Source organism: Felis catus, chromosome B4 (assembly GCF_018350175.1).
Source record: "Felis catus isolate Fca126 chromosome B4, F.catus_Fca126_mat1.0, whole genome shotgun sequence".
NCBI lineage: Eukaryota > Metazoa > Chordata > Mammalia > Carnivora > Felidae > Felis > Felis catus.
In genome coordinates this window covers 96,869,634-96,889,021 of record NC_058374.1, presented here as the reverse complement: position 1 = coordinate 96,889,021, position 19,388 = coordinate 96,869,634, and the positions used below count along the sequence as shown (strand labels likewise).

The following is a 19,388-nucleotide window of genomic DNA, read 5'->3' as shown; positions in this document are numbered from 1 at the left end:
TGATGGATGTTATAAAACACAAAGGATGAAATGATTAATTAGTTCAGAAAAGGCTTCACAGAGGAAGTGACATTAAAGTGGGTAGTTGAAGGATGAAGGGTTACTTAGATGAATGGGGGAAGCAGCTTTTAAAAAAAGGGCAAATCCAGGCAGAGAAAACATGAAAAACAACTACTCTGTTTGGATCCTGTTACCAGGTGGAAAAGTCTGGTCTTAATAAATAGGCAGTAGCAGGCATAATAACATAATAAAAGTAGTGTCTTCGGAAAATTAACTTATCTGTGGTATACAGGGTGGCTTGAGGTCTGCAGAGACGGGAGGCAGAAAGTGGCTATTGTACTCAGAGCTGATGTGGTGATGATGTATTAGAACAAGGTGCTGCTGAAGGGCTGTGGTATCTGAGAGATATTTTGAATGAAAAATCAACCAACATTGATGCCTTGATGCCCTGGTCCCCTTAGTGGAAGATGGAGACGAAGTATTAAGAGATAACTACATAGCTTTTAGACTTGATGGAATTTTTAAAGGGTGGGGGGAAGCTACTGAAAGAAATGGAGTAGTGGAATAAAGTTTATTTTTGTAGGGCAAGCTAAAAAGATCACTTTGTGACACGTTGCAAGTTATATGACAGCGAACATCCAAAGAGCAATATGCTACAGGCAACGTGAAGGAAAGGCCTGGGTCTGAGGACAAAGTGCTAAACATCTTTTGGTAATAAATTATAGTTTGCATGAAAATATAAATAAAATCTCAGAAGGAATCTTCTCTTTTTTTTTTTATTATTTCTTACAATATTAGCACTTCATAGACCAGTATCTAGTAATATATGTAAAGGGAGTTATTAAGAATTTTTATCACAGTGTTAGATATACTTGACAAATTATATTCCTTAACATCTCAAAAAGGCTTCTGCCCAGACATGCCAAATTCTAAAGGGGTAATAGTGAATATGCCTGATCTAACCATGGTCCAGCCACTGGCATGGTGGTGAGTGGGAAAACAGGAAGTACTATTGAAAGGTAAGGATGACAGCAAGTTTCTACAGGAAGTCTTAGTAATTTCAGTAAAAAGCAATATAAGGTGGACACTTTGACTCTGGCACCAGGAAAGAAAAAAAAAATCAGAGAACAATCTGAATCAAGATCAAAGAAAGTCAAACACATCAAACCAGACTAAGATGAGAGTGAAGCCTGAACCAGTTCAAGCAGTGGTGAGGTGCTCATAGGCATGAAAAGAGCAGGAAAAACAGTTCTCAGGGCAGAAGTGGGTTGTATAAGAACCGCCACAAGGACTCAATTTTCCAGGAGGATGGATGTAAACCCAAATGGCTCTTTGGCGTTCCTAGGAGAAAAGACAGGCACACTGCTACAAAGTTAATGAAAGTGTCCCACACCAGAAGTAATACATTTGTCATTCGCTAGCTGGGTGACCTTGAGCAAGTTACTCAGTATTTTTAGACTTCAGCACCTTCATTTGTAAACATATGTGGTTGTGAAGATTAAATAAGAGAATTTGTTCTACAAATATTTATTGAGCACCTGCTATATCCCAGATGGTATGCCTGGTTCTGAAGATAAAAAAGATACTAAGGCATGGATTCGACCTTCAACGATTTTCTAGTAGTAAAAAGAGAGACAAAGATGAAAACAAATATTAAAAAACCATTTGCTGTATGTAAAAGTGGAAGCAGGTTCAGGATAAGGTGTGCCTATACAAAGAAGGCTGTGATTTGTTCTGCCTGGGGAGAAAGCAGGAAAAGCCTCTGAACCGAAGTCTGTGTTGAGTCCTTAAGGATGATTTGAGTTTTCTAGACGGAGACAACAGAAAAGGGCATTTTGGACAGAAAGGAGTATCTTGGAAAAGTCATGGAGATTTAATGGCTTGTTTGGGAGAGTACAGAGTTTTCTGTGAGAGAAAGCAGGAAGGAAAATGGGGTAAATGACTAGCAATTATCACAGAGAGATTGACAAGAACATATTCATCAAGGATCCTCTATGTCAGGTTAGGAAGCTAAAATTGGAAAGTGACATCATCATATGCACATTGAGAGAGATTATGAATAAATGGTGGAAAGAGGACTAGGGGTGAGGAGCAACCAGAAACAAAAATAGGATGATATTGAATAATTATGCACAAAGGACACATATATGGGGCATTATCTTTGTGATCACAAGATACTGTACCAATTATTTCTCTGAAATCTAGTTCAATTTTGTGACGATCAATGATGATCAACAAGGCATTTATTTGGGAATTCCAAGATGTATGAATTAAATGTAGATTTAGGCATCAATACAGACAAATACCTACATAGACATGTATGAGGATGCATGTATAGATAACCTAAATAGACACAAATATTTCCTTTTTCAGTATTTTCATTTGTTTAAATTAGTGTCTTATTCCAATATCTAATGTTCACAATATTAGTTTGCTTTGTACATGTGACGTCCCTTTAGAGGTTGGGGAGAGAAACACAGTTGCGACCCAACTCCTGCCTCCAAGCAATTCCCATTACAATAAGGAAGACAGACAAGTGTACAAATCATTAATATCATCCGATGGGTTGAGTATTGGTTGCATAAATAAAGTACTATGGAAGTAGAGAATAGAAATAAAGTTATGGGTAGAAATGCTTTCAGCGTCTATGACCACATCGATTCCACCTCACTTGATCTATCAATAAGAAGAAATAAGGATACTGTGTCATGTTCTATCCCTCTGGATATATATTCTACCATGAGATGAAGACTTTTAAGAACTCGTAGGTTAAACAAAATGCCAAGTAAAGCATTATTAATCTGAGTTTCTTGCTTCACAAGACTAGAACAAACTATACAGCTATGCACAGCATAGCACGGTTTGGTATTTTCAGTCTTGTTCTTGGTGATTCATTCAAACCATGGCGAAGGTTAAAACCGAAGAATATGATAAGGAATTCAACCAAGAGAAGTAAACATATTGAGAGACAACATTAATCAGGTGTTATGTAATATACTATCTCTGTAACTTTGCAATTATCATCTTTGTAAACAACACGATGCCATTTTTGTAAAAATTAGAAATTATTTGGGTTCCAAGTTTCCTAAAATATTAAAATAATTTTACTCTGTAATTTTATATTGTCATCCTCCTTTTTTAAAGTTATAAAATGTCCAAAAGTATTTCAAGCTTTACTCAGTTGAAAGTTACTTGTGCAATGTACTTGGCAATATTATGCCATTATTTAGCCAATAGGCTAACATTTCCTAGACACCTAAATCATATAGATAGAGAAAATAAAACTAAAAAGGTATTGAAAATAAATGTTGCTTCCCTTTAGGGATGTACCTTAAAAATTAACATTTTACAATTTCATGTTTAAAATACACATGCCAAAGATGTTAATAATCATTTTCATGTGCAGCTTGTTAAAGTGATTATTTCTATTAAAAATCAAACTTGTGTAAACACACTATATAGTAGGCATTGAAGAATAATTTTTAAAATAATCACTTTAATGCCTACAATGAAATAAGCACTATACTGAAATTTTTACTTCTGTATTTGTTTACACAACCTTAAACAGAAAATGGTACATAAACCTAATAATCCAGGCAGCTTTCTATTGATATAACATTATTCTGGGATTTCACACAAGCTTTATAATAAGTAACTAAAATGCGTTCTGTATGTTCTTATTTCTTTTACCTATCAACCACATTTCATCCCCCACCAAGCCACAAATGCTCTAAGATGCCTAATTCAGTGCATAAACTAAAAAAGCAATCATATTTCTATAAGCCTGTCTCCAATGACTTTATAAGCCTCTCATAACCCCAAATAACCCCCTGCACAGGTTTCCATGAACTGCTATACTCTCAAACGTGACTAACACAGAGAAAGTGGGTTAAATTGTCTCTTCCATGACTATATCCTTCAGCTGCCTTATGTTTTGTTTGTAATGTCCAAGTTGAATGTGTCATGTCTCATATCATCCAAAATGTGGCACAGCTAAGGGAAAATGCTAAGATGAAACACAAAATGTGCTATCGCATTATACACAACTAAATTATGAACCTTCTGCAGACTTACTCAAGAACCTTAAAAGGAGAGCAGTATTGATATGGCAGAAGGTATCATCAATTAGGCACTCATGTTTTCATTAATTATGATAATCCTGGGTCTTATGGAACAATCAAGATGTACTTCAAATAATGTCAATCACAATAATAATTATGAACAGGTTGTCTAATTACATAGCTCATTCCAATTCTAGCAGCCCAAAAAATCACTGTGAATAATAACCATATGCCATATGCTTCATATAACCCTCTTAAAATGTTCATATCGTTTAGCTCCCGTTCACTTTTTTAGGATTTCTTGACACCTTTCCCTCTATTTTCCTTCAAACACTGATCCAGTGCAGTTTAATATATTTTACTTTTTTAATGTTTTATTATTTATTTATTGAGAGAGAAAGAGAGACAGAGAGAGAGAGAGAGAGAGAGAGAGAGAGGAAAGGGCAGAGAGAGAGGAAGAGAGAGAATCCCATGCTGACAGCACAGAGCTGGACAGTAGGTTTGATCCCATGAACCATAATGTGGTGACCTGAACCAAAATCGAGTTGGAAGCTTAACCCACTAAGCCACCCAGGAGTCCCTCATATATTTTAAATCTCAATATCATTTTTAATTCAATGAATGAGTTCCTAATATAGATCTAGAAACTGTTATAATCTTTCAGTCTCTAACCTGATGAAGCATATTGTTTACTAAGGGAGATTTACTTCCTGTCCTTTGTTAGTTAACATGAACTAATTCCCTGCTCTTTCACATGTCATTTTAGGATCCTTTCCCTAGACTTTAAACTTCTGACAGACAATAGCTTCTTTAACTTTTTCCATAACCTTATCTCTATTTTGGCAGTAAGAATATTTTTCTCTATCTCTATGCCTAATTTTTTTGACATGCTGATAAGACATTTCAGTAAATTCAAATTTGCCAATCTTCTCTGATACCCACACATTTGTTTCTCGCATCTATCACAAGGACTCTGTAATATTTTGCAGACACATTAATAATACGCTAATCAAGGCACTATAATATTTGATTGATAAAATGTAATTCAGAATATCTTTTAAATGCACACTGACTAATCATCTTAAACAGAATCACTTTCTGTTTAAATTCTAATGAAAACTTTCTTATACCATTCAGTCTGGAAGAATTCCAAGGAAAAACCAATCACTGCCTAAAGTTATTAACATGGTTACCAAGTGGCTAATTCATTTTATGTTATTTTAATTTGTGAACTAAATAATAATTCAAATGACCTTAATTCTGTAATAAAATTCTTATTAACTTGATGAGTGAAATTTATTACACATTTTTGTACTTTAATTTCAGCATTTAGTGGTATAAATGGTCAGTTGATCAAATAACCTAGCTTGATAAAACTTTATATTTGATGCCAGATCAAAGAAGTCTGTATTTTAGATGAAAATGAAAAGTATTACTTTTTTTCAAATTTCAAAGATTTAATAACCCATAACAACTCAAGACATATGGTATTTATGGCTCAGAAAGTTAACCAATTCAGAAAATTCCATATTTATCCCCAGATCTCAAAGTAAGCTACTATAATATTTATACTTTGATTGTGATATTTGTAAAAACATTTTCACCATTCAGAATGCAAAATATGAACTAGCAATTCATTTATAAAGTGCAAAAATATTAAAATATTAGCATTCTAGCATCATTCAGAAATGGAATAGATGTATTCAAAAGTATTTTGTGAAGGCAATTTCTTTTCTCCTACTAATTTTTATGGTATTATTATTAAAAATAACTAATGACTCTATTGTGATCCTCATTTTATAGAAAGTCCACTGGCTTGCCCAAGTTTGCCTAAGAACTGGGTATTGAGGGGTGCCTGGGTGGCTCAGTAGATTGAGCATCTGACTTCGGCTCAGGTTACAATCTTGTGGTTAGTGGGTTCCAGCCCCAAGTCGGACTCTGTGCTGACAGCTCAGAGCCTGGAGCCTGCTTCGGATTCTGTGTCTCCCTCTCTCTTTACCTCTCCCCTGCTCATGCTCTGTCTCTGTCTCCATCTCAAAAATAAACATTTTAAAACATTTTTTAATTAAAAAAAAGCACTAGGTACTGAACCTGGCCAATTTGGCTGTAGAGTCCATGCTCTTAGCCAATACACCACGTTCGCCAGAATTAGGGGAAATAATAGAGCAACTGTTTGTATGCACTCCACTGGAAACCATTCTCAAACTGAACTAAGACCCAATGGGCATAAAATACTGCTTCTGGTATAACCAGAGAGATAAATTATGGGCATTACTCAGACCTCATTGCTGGACCAACCATCAGCGCTAACCTAGTGATGAGATTCTTACAAAATTAATGGAGACTATTTAAGTATATTCAATAAGGACTGAGGTAGATGCAGATGGAAATTCTGTTCTTGAGTCTAGTTACAGCCAAGAAAATCAGACTTATCATCTTTGCTTAACGGTAGCAAATGTTGATCTGACCTAGAATGTTATTCACCCACTTCCATCAGCCACTAAGGCCAATGCTGAGATTGTGTGGCTAATTTCCACAATAGCCATGGTGTAGACATGCACCAAATCACACATCTACAAATGCACTAGCACACAAGGGTGCACATGTCTACTCGCAGGCTTCCCTATAGCTTTGGTTTGGTTTCTGATTCTACACAGAAGTTTATTTTTTTTTCTTTTTTAAAGTTTTAATTTTAATTCCAGCTAGTTAACATACAGTGTAATATTAATTTCAGGTGTACATTACAGTGATTCAACACTTCCATCCATACATCATCCTGTGCTCATGACGACAAGTGCCCTCTCTCACCCCCATCACCTATTTCATCCATCCCCCTACCCACCTCCCCTCTGATAATTACTATTTTTTAATATTGGATTCACAATATTTCCCCGAGAAGATAATTTTTGGACCATAAAGGTATTATCATTACACTTAAGTAGCTAAGAGTAACAATAATATTGGTGAAAATGATAGTAAAAACGATATTTTTTTTATTCAACAACTGTGTGACAACAACAGCACAGGTATTTCATACACATTTTGAAGATGAAGAAAGAAACAAGATCACACAACTAGTAAAGCATCAAGAGTCAAAAATTTAATCCATGGAATAGGCAGAAAAAAGGAAGTGAACCTCATTCTAGGAAACTGTAAAGTAACATTACTCTGACGAAAATAACTTAACTAAATTGGTAAAAGAGATCTACAAGGATTTGATATTTCACACTCATCAGTGCATTCCCTGTCTCTAGTAGCGAAACTAGCAAAAAAAAAAAAAAAGTGAGTATCCAATAAATGTTTGTTAAATAGTGAAACATGAATAAGTCAAGATAGATTAATCCCTTGAAATATTTTGTCAATGAAGGGCCCAAAAATGTCAGCAAAATGTTTAGCAACAAATAGAAAAATGTTGTTTTGTTGTGAGAAGCCAAATTATTTTCAAGCCTGGGAAATGATATGGCTTATCAGCTCTCAAAAGAAGCCAACAAATCCAAGAAACCTCCTTATTATCTTAAAACTAAGCCAAAGCTTTATTTAAAGAGTTTTTATTTTTAATAAGTAATCTGCAATAGTGTATTATGTTTAAGATTCTTCAAATTGGACCATTCGTGTGGGTAGTTAGGAAGAGAATATAACTGATACCAAATTTTCCCTGATGGAGCACTTGACCTAACTTATCTTTAATCAGACAACTTGGAAAATAAATAATGTTTACTTATTTATTTTGAAATATTTGTTTATTTTTGTGATAAAGAAGAAAGAGAGAGAGGATCTGATGCAGGCTCTGTGCTGACAGAAGAAAGCCCGATGCGGGGCTTGAACTCACGAACCATGAGATCATGACCTGACTGAAGTCAGACACTTAACCAAATGAGCCACCCAGGCACCCCAGGAAATAAAAAATATTTAAATGAAAATACCATACCACCATACCACCACACTACAACCAAAAGAAGAGAATTCTTCTCTATAAAGTACCTGTCTTCCAAGCAAACTTATAAAGCTTACACAAGGAACAGGACTCAAAGAAGAACTTGACTGAACAGAAAGATACTCAAAATCTAAATGAAAATAAATGGCTATCATAATCAGATAAGTCTAATTAACTATTAGAGAACATGTTTGGGCCATGTATATACAAATAATAAAGGTAGCTAAATGTTCTATGGTTCCATCATTTAGCTAATCCTCTAAGACTGTGTTAAATTTTATTTTCCAAATGTATCTATGACCATGAACAGTCCCATTGAGGTTATGGAGCTGTGTTTTTGAGCTATTCCATAAACACAGCACTTCTGACAGAAGCATGATTGGTCAACTAAGTGCCAAAAAAAATCCTAAATTTATCCACACCTACTAACTGAAATCATTACACGAAAGATGGCATACTGTGTACACAAGAATCTGATAGACAGCAGCACCGTGCTAATAATACCATGAGGCTTGTTCCATAGAAATTAGCAAAACAAAGGCCTCATTTTAAGTGCTTGATAATTCTTTTAATTAATTAATAAACAATATGTATGAAATGTATGACTGAATAATGGCAAACAAGTGGCAGCAATCCATCAAAGTAGTTTATATAAAATTATTGAGCTGGTACATCATTAACAGCACTCAAGAAAGGCATCACTGGACTATAAATAAAATCTGGAGAGTAGAAAATAAAATGATTAAAGGAATTAATTGGACACAGGTGTATCTAAAGTAGGTAAAGAAAGCATTCCACATATCTTAATTTTTAAGATAAATAGAACACTCGGGGCACCTTGGTGGCTCAGTCGGTTAAGCATCCGACTTCGGCTCAGGTCATGCTCTCACTGTTCATGGGTTTGAGCCCTGTGTTGGGCTCTGTGCTGACAGCTCAGAGTCTGGAGCCTGCTTCCAATTCTGTCCCTCCCTTTCTCTCTGCCGCTTCCCCACTTGCAGTCTGCCTCTCTCTCTATCAAAAATAAACATTAAAAAAAGATAAATAAAACACAAATATGATAAAAGATGACACTCCAACCACTGGAAAGAATTCTATTTCATCAATCTGAGGGAAAGATAAAAAGCCAAAGATATAAATAGTTTCAGAAGGGGCTTTCTTCAATTTGTAATGGTAGATCCGTAGAGACTATTCAGCTCAATGCCAAAACATATTCTATCCCAAATCATGTTTTTGGAGTCACGGTTGAGAGGAACTGTCTGAGTGGTGCACTGCATGATGGTCTATCCATTACCACACTCTTTAGACTCTTAGGAAAAATGCTAACAAAGATGTATACTCTCAAGACACCTAGCAGAATGTCTTACTCTATTTCACAGTGAATTCTTATGTGTATTTAATCCTACACAGTAAATGCTACCTAAGTCTTTATTATTATAAGTGTTAATGGTATAATTGAGGCAAACTCTTCAACAACCTCAAACTATCTTATTACCTTTTTTTATTTTTTGTTTTTTTCTTTACCGGAAGCCCTTTTACATTTTTTAATTCAGATCACTTGAACTCATTACTTTCATTTCTCATGTTCTTGTCTAGTAACATCTGAACAGTGTTAAAGTAACCTTGATGAAAAGGAAAAAAAAAGGGTCTCATAAAGTGTTATGGACTGAGACAGTCACTCCTTGCTTAGAAATAAGTTGTGTTCTAATGTCTTTGAAAACATATAGCTGCCTGGTTAAAGATGATTAACAATTAGAAAATTAATAAATTATTTTTTGGTTGCTCTCTTAGTCCCCAGCCTTCACTTTTGGTCACATTTGTGTTAGAAAATTTTGCAAAGCAAATTCTTTTTAACAAATCTGGGAAAAGGCTGCATGATATCAAATGTTGAACAATTCATATATCGTAGGGAGATAAACACTTTTACTATTGGTGGTAAAAAGTACAGATTAAAAGTGGTATAATCTGCTATCATAAATAATGTATATTTGTGAACAATGACAGAAGAACATTTAATCATTTTGGTATAAATTTTCGGCATTATCAATTTTTTGGTTTATCAAGTGACACCTGACAAGTTTTAGTAAGTGGGAGTATTTTGCTTACAAACTACTCTTACTTTAGAAGAGAATGATTTTCCCTGCAATATTTCTAGATATGAAAAAGGATGGCCTTGTATTATTGTTAGGCTCCAGGTTCAGAAGAATTTTCCTCTTAGAAAGTTCTAATCCTATCAATTTATTGGTTGCTTTTGAAATTCCTATGGATATGTAGAAAGATCTGACACCATGCCAACCTGAACATAGTCTTCAGAAGAAATACTTCATTCCAAAGGGAATGCTCATTTATCTTTTATTTCTAAGTTTAAAATATACAAAACCTGAAGCCCTCAGTGTCTTTCTGAACAAAATGACTTTGCTTTAAAGAAAATCCATTCTTTAAGAACATACATGAGCTTTCCATTTGCAGCTTTGTTTAAAATTTTTTAAATTCATATGGGAAAAAATGTGAGGTAATGTGACTAGGAAAACCTCCCAGACTGGGGCACCTGGGTGGCTCAGTCAGTTAAGCATCCGACTTTGGCTCAGGTCATGATCTCACAGTTCATGGGTTTGAGCCCCGTGTCAGGCTCTGTGCTGACAGCTCAGAGTCTGGAGCCTGCTTCAGATTCTGTGTCTCCCTCTCTCTCTGCCCCTCCCCTACTTGTGCTCAGTTTCTCTCTCTCTCTCTCCCTCTCTCTCTGTCTCTCTCTCTCCCTCTCTCTCAAAAATAACATTAAAAAAAAACTTAAAAAAAAGGAAAACCTCCCAGATACCTACCTGAATATATAGAAGTATATGTGAGTATATATGAAAACTAAGGAATTATGGTTGTTTGTTTTCCCTTCCTAAAGATACAGTTCTAAATAGAAGTTGGTCTTCTATTAGAAGCAGTAAATGAAGCAGATTTACATTTTCTGAAACGTAACACACCTTGATAGCAAGCTCTTCAAAAGCTTCCATTTCCCTAACAATTGTGTAGCCAAAGTCTAGATTCTTATACAAGAACCACAGGTGTAAATAAAACAAAAGCACGAATGTAGTTGTAGTTTTATCCTCACAAATGCATTTGTGCCATAAAACTTCTAAATCAGTTAATGTATTTTAACAATCAACAAATGGCTGTTCAGTCTTTCATTCTTTTTGTGAAGAGATAACCTTAACGGGGCTACTAGCCCATCATTAAGATATTTCATAAAAAGCACAGAATTAGTCCTAAAGTGAGAGAAAATGTAAACACAATTTGTTATTGTAGTAGCCTTAGTGGGAGCTATTTTACCATGTTAGTATAACAGGTGCAGTTCCTGTTTTCACTGTTGTTCCTGCTAGAAATTCTTAGGATCTCTTCAGTCACCACTCAGTTAGAATCCAAATCTCTGGCCTGCTTCTCAACACTGACATCCTCTTAGGATAAACCCAATTTGTACACTAGTTGAGTGTTAGTCTAATCCTCAATGCCCTGGGCATATGCCCATTAGAACTCCTACATTTACTCAGAGTTCAGATATGGCGTATGAGACCCTTCCCTTCAATGGCATCCACTACTATTCTCATTGCAGCTCTTACCTTCTCTGCATACTTTGTTTCTTCATTATAGGCCTATTTTCCACCAATGCCCCGAGCTGTTCTGATCACGAATGCTAAGGAAAAAGCAACCCTTTCTCCCAGAAGAGAGGGCTATAGCTCCCCACTTATACTCAAATTAGAAAAAAGAATAGTTTTTATTCTTTAAAACCAAAAGTCTATGTTTTCAGCAGAGAGATAAATTGCTTGCAGAAAGGGGAAGAATGGAAGAGTAAAAGGAAAGCAGGAGAAGTGGTTCATTTTGAAGGCTGTGGTCCCCCAAGAGACCCAGGTAGACACTACTTTCACTTTCCTTCTGGTCTTTCAATGTAAATGTCACTGCTAAGCTACTGAACAGGATCAAAAAGACCACAACCCCATGGAACTAGCCATAAGAAGCCATTAAATTTTTCACATGCAATATGTGTTAGTCATTTGAAAAAAGATACATCATAGACTAGTTGAAAACAATTGGATCATCTAACTTACTGACTTCTCAGGAGTAGAATATTATATGTGGATTTTGATCATAAGAGATAAACACAACTATATGGAAAATCATGAATATATATATATGTATGTATGTGTGTGTGTGTGTGTGTACATTTATTTGGCATTCGGTATTTATAAAATAAGATTCTAAAATAAATATTTAATTCCCAAGTGATCTATCTCTGAACCCATAGCTCTCCTGGGAAAATATATTTTGATATTGATGAAGTATAGTACTAATATACAAACTACTGTTGAAACATATATTAAATAATTTGAAAAGCATGCAAAAGCATTTTTCCCTACAGACTTGAGAAATGAAGAGCTGAACAAATAAAATGTTAAGCAAAATCAAAATGTTTTCTCTCTGCCTTTCTATTTCCCCTCTCTGAATAGTAGAGTGTATGTTATTATTTAGAATGATGAAGCAGTATATCTTTACATTTAAACAGAAAAAAAAGCATTTTCAGTTCATCAATGATTGTCTCAACATCTTTTTGAGTAAAAATAAAATAATTTAAAAAGTGAAGATAATTTTATTGCAATGCCTGTTAACTTTAGCAAGCAATTTTTGTTGGAGCACAGTAAAATGATACTGAGTCTAATGGCAGAATTCATTTTTACTATTTTAGTCCTGCCCATGATAGAGACAATTGAGAACACTTTTGAAGGTTTTGGGCAATACACTTTGAGATATCTTTAGTATTGAGTATAATGAAGTTTAGTTGCATGATTCTCCATTAATAGTTATCTTTATGCCCAGGTATGTGTCCTCATAAAAATTTAGGGAGAATTCCCAGAGTGCAGACTTTATCAGCATACAAAGTTATTGCTGTGTGAAGCTCCAGAGAATCCCAATTCATTTAATAAAAGAACATAAACTCACGTTTAATAATTCTCATTATAACAGCACATCCTTACAATGTTATATGCAGGAAACTAAAGGACATGCCTACAATATAGATACAAGCTATAATGAAAAATTAAGCAATATGCACAGGAGATACGATTTTGCCTGCATCAGCACCAGGTCTGTAAAATGAGTCTTCATGGTAGCATTTTACTATGCATCCTTTTCTTGTACTAAAACTCGTTATCAAAGACTTTTTCAAATTAAAGTGATTGAGAATTATTGAAGAACAGTAACTGTGTTACATTGAAAGAGTCTTCCCGTTTCTTCATTTCCAGGAAACATAGTAAAATTTAATGTGACTACCATCAATATCATACTGTAACTTGATCCCTCCAATAATGTTGTCACTAACAGCCAAGTTTGATGAAATAGCATCAAGCAAAAAGACTACCTGCTGCCCCTGAAATGTATCCTTAGCCCTGAGCTGAAGAAGTTGCTTCTGATGATCTTGACACTTCTGTTTGCTGAATGAAACATTATATAAGGCTTACGCTCCTATAGAATAATCCACGCTGCCAGTATGGATAAGAATTGATTTGGTGAGACTGAGTCCAGATACAAAGATTATAAAAATTATTTCGTAATCTATACATAATTGTTATGAATCTAGGGTGTCAAAATAGATGACTGGGATTGGAAATGTTAGGGCATCTATACATAAAATCAATGTACTTTTCTAATGGAGCATTTATTTTCTAGGTACATGATGCCTACTCACATTTGTATAGTGGCTCATACATTTCAAAGACCTTGCAAGATATTTTATCTTCACAAAAATTCTGTGAGCCTGATAAGTCAGAACAATTGCCCCATTTTTCAAATGATAAGAGTCAGAGAAGTGAAACACTTTTCCTGGAATCTGAATTTCCCCTTTCCAATCCATTCCCCTGAACTCACATCAAAGGCCCACATCTATAAAATGGTACACTTGATTAGTCTGTTGGGAACAAAACTATAACAATAGTTTTTATTCCATGTAGTGTTTCTAATATAAAAACTGATTACTTTTGTATCAGGAACTGGCTCTGAACACTCTCCTCTCTGTCTCTCTCTCTCTCTCTCTTTCTCTCACTAAGATTTTACTAACAATTAAGCACGCTAATTTTGGTATACTGGCCTAAATCAGAACAAGAACTTCCTTAACAAGATTATGTAATTCTCAGTTTCTTTATTGATATTCCATTGAAGGTATATTGTCATAGCAATCACCCTAGCAAACTGAAATTGTATTTCAGTGCTTGATGAGACTTGGTGTCTAAAAATGATAAAAGCACCGTTTTTGAGATTAGAGACAAAAGAGGTCAGCTTCCTGAGTTTCTTTACTCCTAACACTAGCCTGACTTCTGATTTTTCTATTTTAGGCTAAGCTGTAGTAAAGCCCAAGCTTTGCACTCCTAGGTAAGCTTTTGTGCATATCACAATAGTATGAGTTACTGCTGACACAGCCGTCACTCTTTTTCTTTCTAGTATTTCTTCCAATCTTGCTGATGCCATTATGAAAAATAGTGCTGGCACAGCCTTTAAGTCACTTAATATCCTCTTATCTATGGGGCTAATTTATTCTTAAAATTTTGTTTTCAAAGAAGATATTAATGATATATGGAGGAGGAATTTATTTGTAGTTTCTTCTCATAGGCTTTTTGAATTGGGATTTTGAGATACCCTACAAACTAAATAAAGCTACTAAATAGCAAAAGCAAGTAAAGATCAGAAAGTATTTATAATCTTTACAATCTGAATAATAAAGAGACATTATAATAAGACCCATTTCTCCTCCCTTTTGCCCAATTAATTGTAATGGAGTTTATTCTTTCATTTCTTAGTTTAATAAGGTGAGCCTTCTATATCACTGTATTTATGTCATCATTAATACTTGTCTTTTCTAAAATGTTTTTTAATTTTTTTAATGTTTATTTATTTTTTAAGAGAGAGAGAGAGACAGAGTGTGATCAGGGGAGGGGCAGAGAGAGAGGGAGACACAGAATCTAAAGCAGGCTCTGGGCTCTGAGCTATCAACACACACCCTGATGCGGAGCTCGAACTCAGGAGCTGTGAGATCATGACCTGAAACAAAGACGGATGTTTAACCCACTAAGCCACCCATGCGCCCCTAATTCCCGTCTCTTAATTATAAAATATGGATTTATAAGAAATAAAATCTTGTATCTTACCACCCCAAGTTTTTATACTTCTAGTTCATGGTCTATATTCTATTAAGGACAAAGTCCCAGATGGGTTATTTATACCTGATACTCATTTTCAATACCTCTTATAAATATGTTCTCTAGAAGGCCTACATTTATAACTTAACTGATAAAAATGATGAAAGAATACAAAAAAAAAATTACTCAAAGACAAAATCCAGTATAAAGACATTGAAACTTGGGATATATTGCCATGCTAAAGCCATCAAAAGCTGTCAGGTTTCAGCCCATGTATAATTCTGTTGATTACTTTTTAATCCAAGATGCATTTTTCACAGTGATGAATAGAAGGGATTTTATGATAGATAGCTGAATGAATTTTAAAAAAAGAAAGCTTACCTATATGAGTAGCATGTCACTTGTAATGAGGTCATTTTTTAAATATTGAAACATAATGAAATTATAAATCAGTAACAATCCACAGCATAATAAAAATTAAATGAAAATTTTAAACAAAGTTGATTGAAAGTCAACTAAAAATCAAGATATTTTAGGGCTATTTTGAGAGTATTTTCAAAATCCTTAAACATTTCAATTTCAAAGTATCACATTTGTTAAAAGAATAAATAATTCTTTTTCTACAAAGTCCTTTAAAAGCATTTTCAATTTTTTCAATGTCATGATAAAACCATTCAAGTAAGATTCTTAAAATTGTATCATATATGCATACATACCTAGATACAGAAGGCTAAGTAAAATTATCTCATTATTTAATCAAATGAACCATGTTGCTTTTATAAAATAAGGTCAAAACTGCATGAACATAATTAAAACATATCGATATGGTATTACTATTATCACATTTCCTCTGGGAGATAATGTGATTTTTTTAACTTGGCAGAAGTTGATTAAATTTATGGTAGAGAAGTTATATAAAGACTTATAGACATCTTCATATTTCATCATGGTTTAAATACTCCTCAAATCATACTTATGGCAGATAATTAGACAATCACTTATTATTAATAATTTAAATATCAAAAAAGAGCAGTGTCAAATAAACATGTGTTATCACCAATGCTGTGTCATGGGTGAAATATGAGCTTCTGGAAGTTAATGAATGTTAGTCCTTTGCAACTTTTACACAGTATCACTTAAACTAAATTTAAAATTCAAATTCCAAAACAACATAAACCCTGGGTTTCATTTAAAAATAAGATAGCCACTTACTGATTAATAAAAACATATACAGAATGAAAACCTTATATTAAAAGATATATAAAAACCACACCTTCCCTCCACTTTTTCTTTTAGGATGTTCTGAAAACATTACTATTTAAGGGACAACAAATCCTACTTCAGGTTCAGACATATGGATATATTCTTAGAGTACAGGTGTAATGTGCATAACTCTTCATGAAGTTAATGAAGCAAGTGACTTAGCAAGTCATTTAATCTTAAGTATTATATCTTAAATAACCATAATGTATTTTGTAAATAAGCAAATAAATAAGCAATTATTTTAGCTAAGCTTTTGTCACAATGAAGAAATAGTAAGGTCTCATTTTTCTCTGTATTGAAATATTCTATATACTTAAAATACTACATGTTAATTATTGTTACCTTCTTAATATTAAAGGATAATTTTCCTTTGTTCTCAAATGCAACAATCTAAAAGATGTCTAATAAGAAAAGCTGTAGGGGCGCCCGGGTGGCTCAGTCAGTTGAGCATCCGACTTCGGCTCCGGTCATGATCTCACAGTTCAGTGAGACATAACCAGTCAGACTCTATTCAGTTCTAATAAGTAAAACAGAACTCTTTTGGAATACTTCAAATTTAATTTAAATTTAAATTTAAATTTTGGTCACTTTTTCTTTAGTGGACGTTCGATTTTCAGATGGTATTTTCAATTACCCCTAATGATAATATAGGCCCAATGTAACAACAGATCAACCTTTCACTAGGAATTCCAAACAACTAAAGAAAAATGCACATACCATGTTCCAGCCAGGGTAGAGGTAGTCCGTACCAACAAATTCAAAGTAGTGAGCAAAACCTTCCTTCAGCCACACATCTTCCCACCACACAGGAGTCACGAGGTCACCAAACCACTGGAATTGAAAAATGAATGAGCATCATATAAAATCAAATTTATCCCAGAATTATTTTACCTAAAATTAAGTGTATTAAACTATGATTACCATAACTGGAATTCATTCCCCGATTGATCTTACGATCTTAAAATGTATTTTGGCAAGAGTAGTTATTGATTTATTCAGCTGCTTGGGTGACATTAGTTTTTTTATAAATTCATTAATGGAAGAACAAAAAATATAAGGATTAAAGAATACAAAAAGAATATTTAAACTGGAGAAGAAAGAACTCAGGAGAAAAAACTGATGACTGTTATTTTCAAATATTTGAAGGCCTAGCATGTAGAAGAGGAAATGACTTGTATCCTGTGGCCCTACGAGGACATTAGGACTAATGGATGGAAATCCAGGTTGGTAGATGTCTGCTGAAAATACAGGAGACCCTCTAACTGAATGAGATGGCCAAAGACAGAACGTATTGCCTTAATCAGTGAGTGACTCAGCACAGAAGGTATTGAAGCATTGCCTTCCCATAGCATAGGCAACTCAGAGAAGACCCTGGTTGATTGAAGGAGCTAAGGTCTTTCATGATGCTTCACACTTCGCCTTCCACGATCTTATGATATAAAGAGGTCAGACCAGAAAAATCTCTAAGATCCCGTCATGAAAAATAGTGTTGTCATTTTTAATTGTTGTTTTGGTTAGATCATGATGTGTCAGTCTGAAATCCTTGCTTAGGTCAGCAAAAAGTTAAAGAAATTCTTTTTTTTTTTTTTTTCCTTAATAACAGAACCAAAAACATTACATGCCCAGAACTATCCTAAAGACTCTGGATTGAATGATGAAAAATCAGAAAAGTCCCTTCTCATGCAGCTGGTGCTTTACTGTAGAGACAGGGGGGATGCGGTAAGACACAAAATAAAAAATATACAAGCAAATGAACAACACAGTTTCAGATCCTAATAAAGTGATAGCAATCAGGGAGAAGCCACTTTAGATTGTAAAAGCAGAAATATTCTCTCCAAGCCGGTGACATTTGAGCTCAGATTTTAATGATAAGAATGAGCCAGTCTCGAGAAAACCTCGGGAAGAAGTGTAAGCAACACTTAGTATGAAGACCCTAAGTGGGAATGAGATATTTAAGAAACGGAAGGAGGAGGCAGACGGTATCATTTCGGGTACAGCTTGAGGAGCTCCAGTAAAAAGCTTCGTGACTGAATGTTTCAATATTATAATAAAGTGTCAGTCACTCAAGAGGATCTCTAATTGAAATACAAATAAGAGATAACATTGAATAAATTGATGACCATAAAGTAATTTTTATTCTTGATCAAAATGCAGATTTCTCCCCTAAATTGAAAGCCTGTTTTAAGAATTGTGACAATACATAGGTGGGGAGAGAGGGTAGTGTAGAAAATAATTTGGTAATGATAGTGGAAATTCTGTGTTTCTCCTGGCTTCTGGTCCATTTCCTCATGTAAATAGCCTGGCGCTACTAAGCTATAACAAGAAAGTAACTCAGAATGTGGAATAAATGAAATCCAATTCTAGGAACAAAGATAACATCATCAATGTGCTCTTATTTCAACAGAACTATATAAGTAATTTTTTCTAGGAATGTGCAAAAAGGAAACCCCTTATGCCTCCAAGAATTATATTTCACTGGAAACCATTCTCTTTAGCACAGTTGAGGAACCCCGATTATCGGTGCAATGGATCCCCTTAAATCTCTGAGGCAAGGAACACATGCCCAACCTGGGCAACATGACAGGTACAAACATCTTACAGGTTCATTTGCAAAAGCTGGCATTGAGGTAAATGGTCCTATGGTCTGGACCAATTTATCATGAAGTCATTGTTCACATATTAGCATTTAGAAGTTCACTTTCTTCTGCTGACAGCATTTTCCACATAGTTCCTTCTTAAGTTTTCCAAGCTTTTTAAAAGTATTTTAGGTTATAACAAATTGAAGCCATACAGTATCACAATGAGATTTCTAGTGTTTTAACTTAAAACTATCTATAGTTACCAGGACAGGTATTGCTTTCTATTAGCATGAACATTTATTTCCAATTTGTTTTTTTTTTTTACTAGAATCAAGATTCAAATAAGCGTTGCAAAATCCCTGTAATACCTTCCCCTCGTTGTAAG

At 34.4% G+C, this 19,388-nt stretch overlaps 1 protein-coding gene across 1 annotated transcript in view; it reads right to left on the bottom strand.

Annotated features, from left to right (window-relative positions):
- Positions 1 to 19,388, bottom strand: part of TRHDE (thyrotropin releasing hormone degrading enzyme) — a 387,195-nt gene that overhangs the window by 162,544 nt on the left and 205,263 nt on the right. Inside the window, exon 5 of the mRNA XM_011284128.4 lies at positions 17,142 to 17,255. Within this exon, the coding sequence (XP_011282430.3) occupies positions 17,142 to 17,255 (114 nt within the window). The remainder of the gene's footprint in view (positions 1 to 17,141; positions 17,256 to 19,388) is intronic.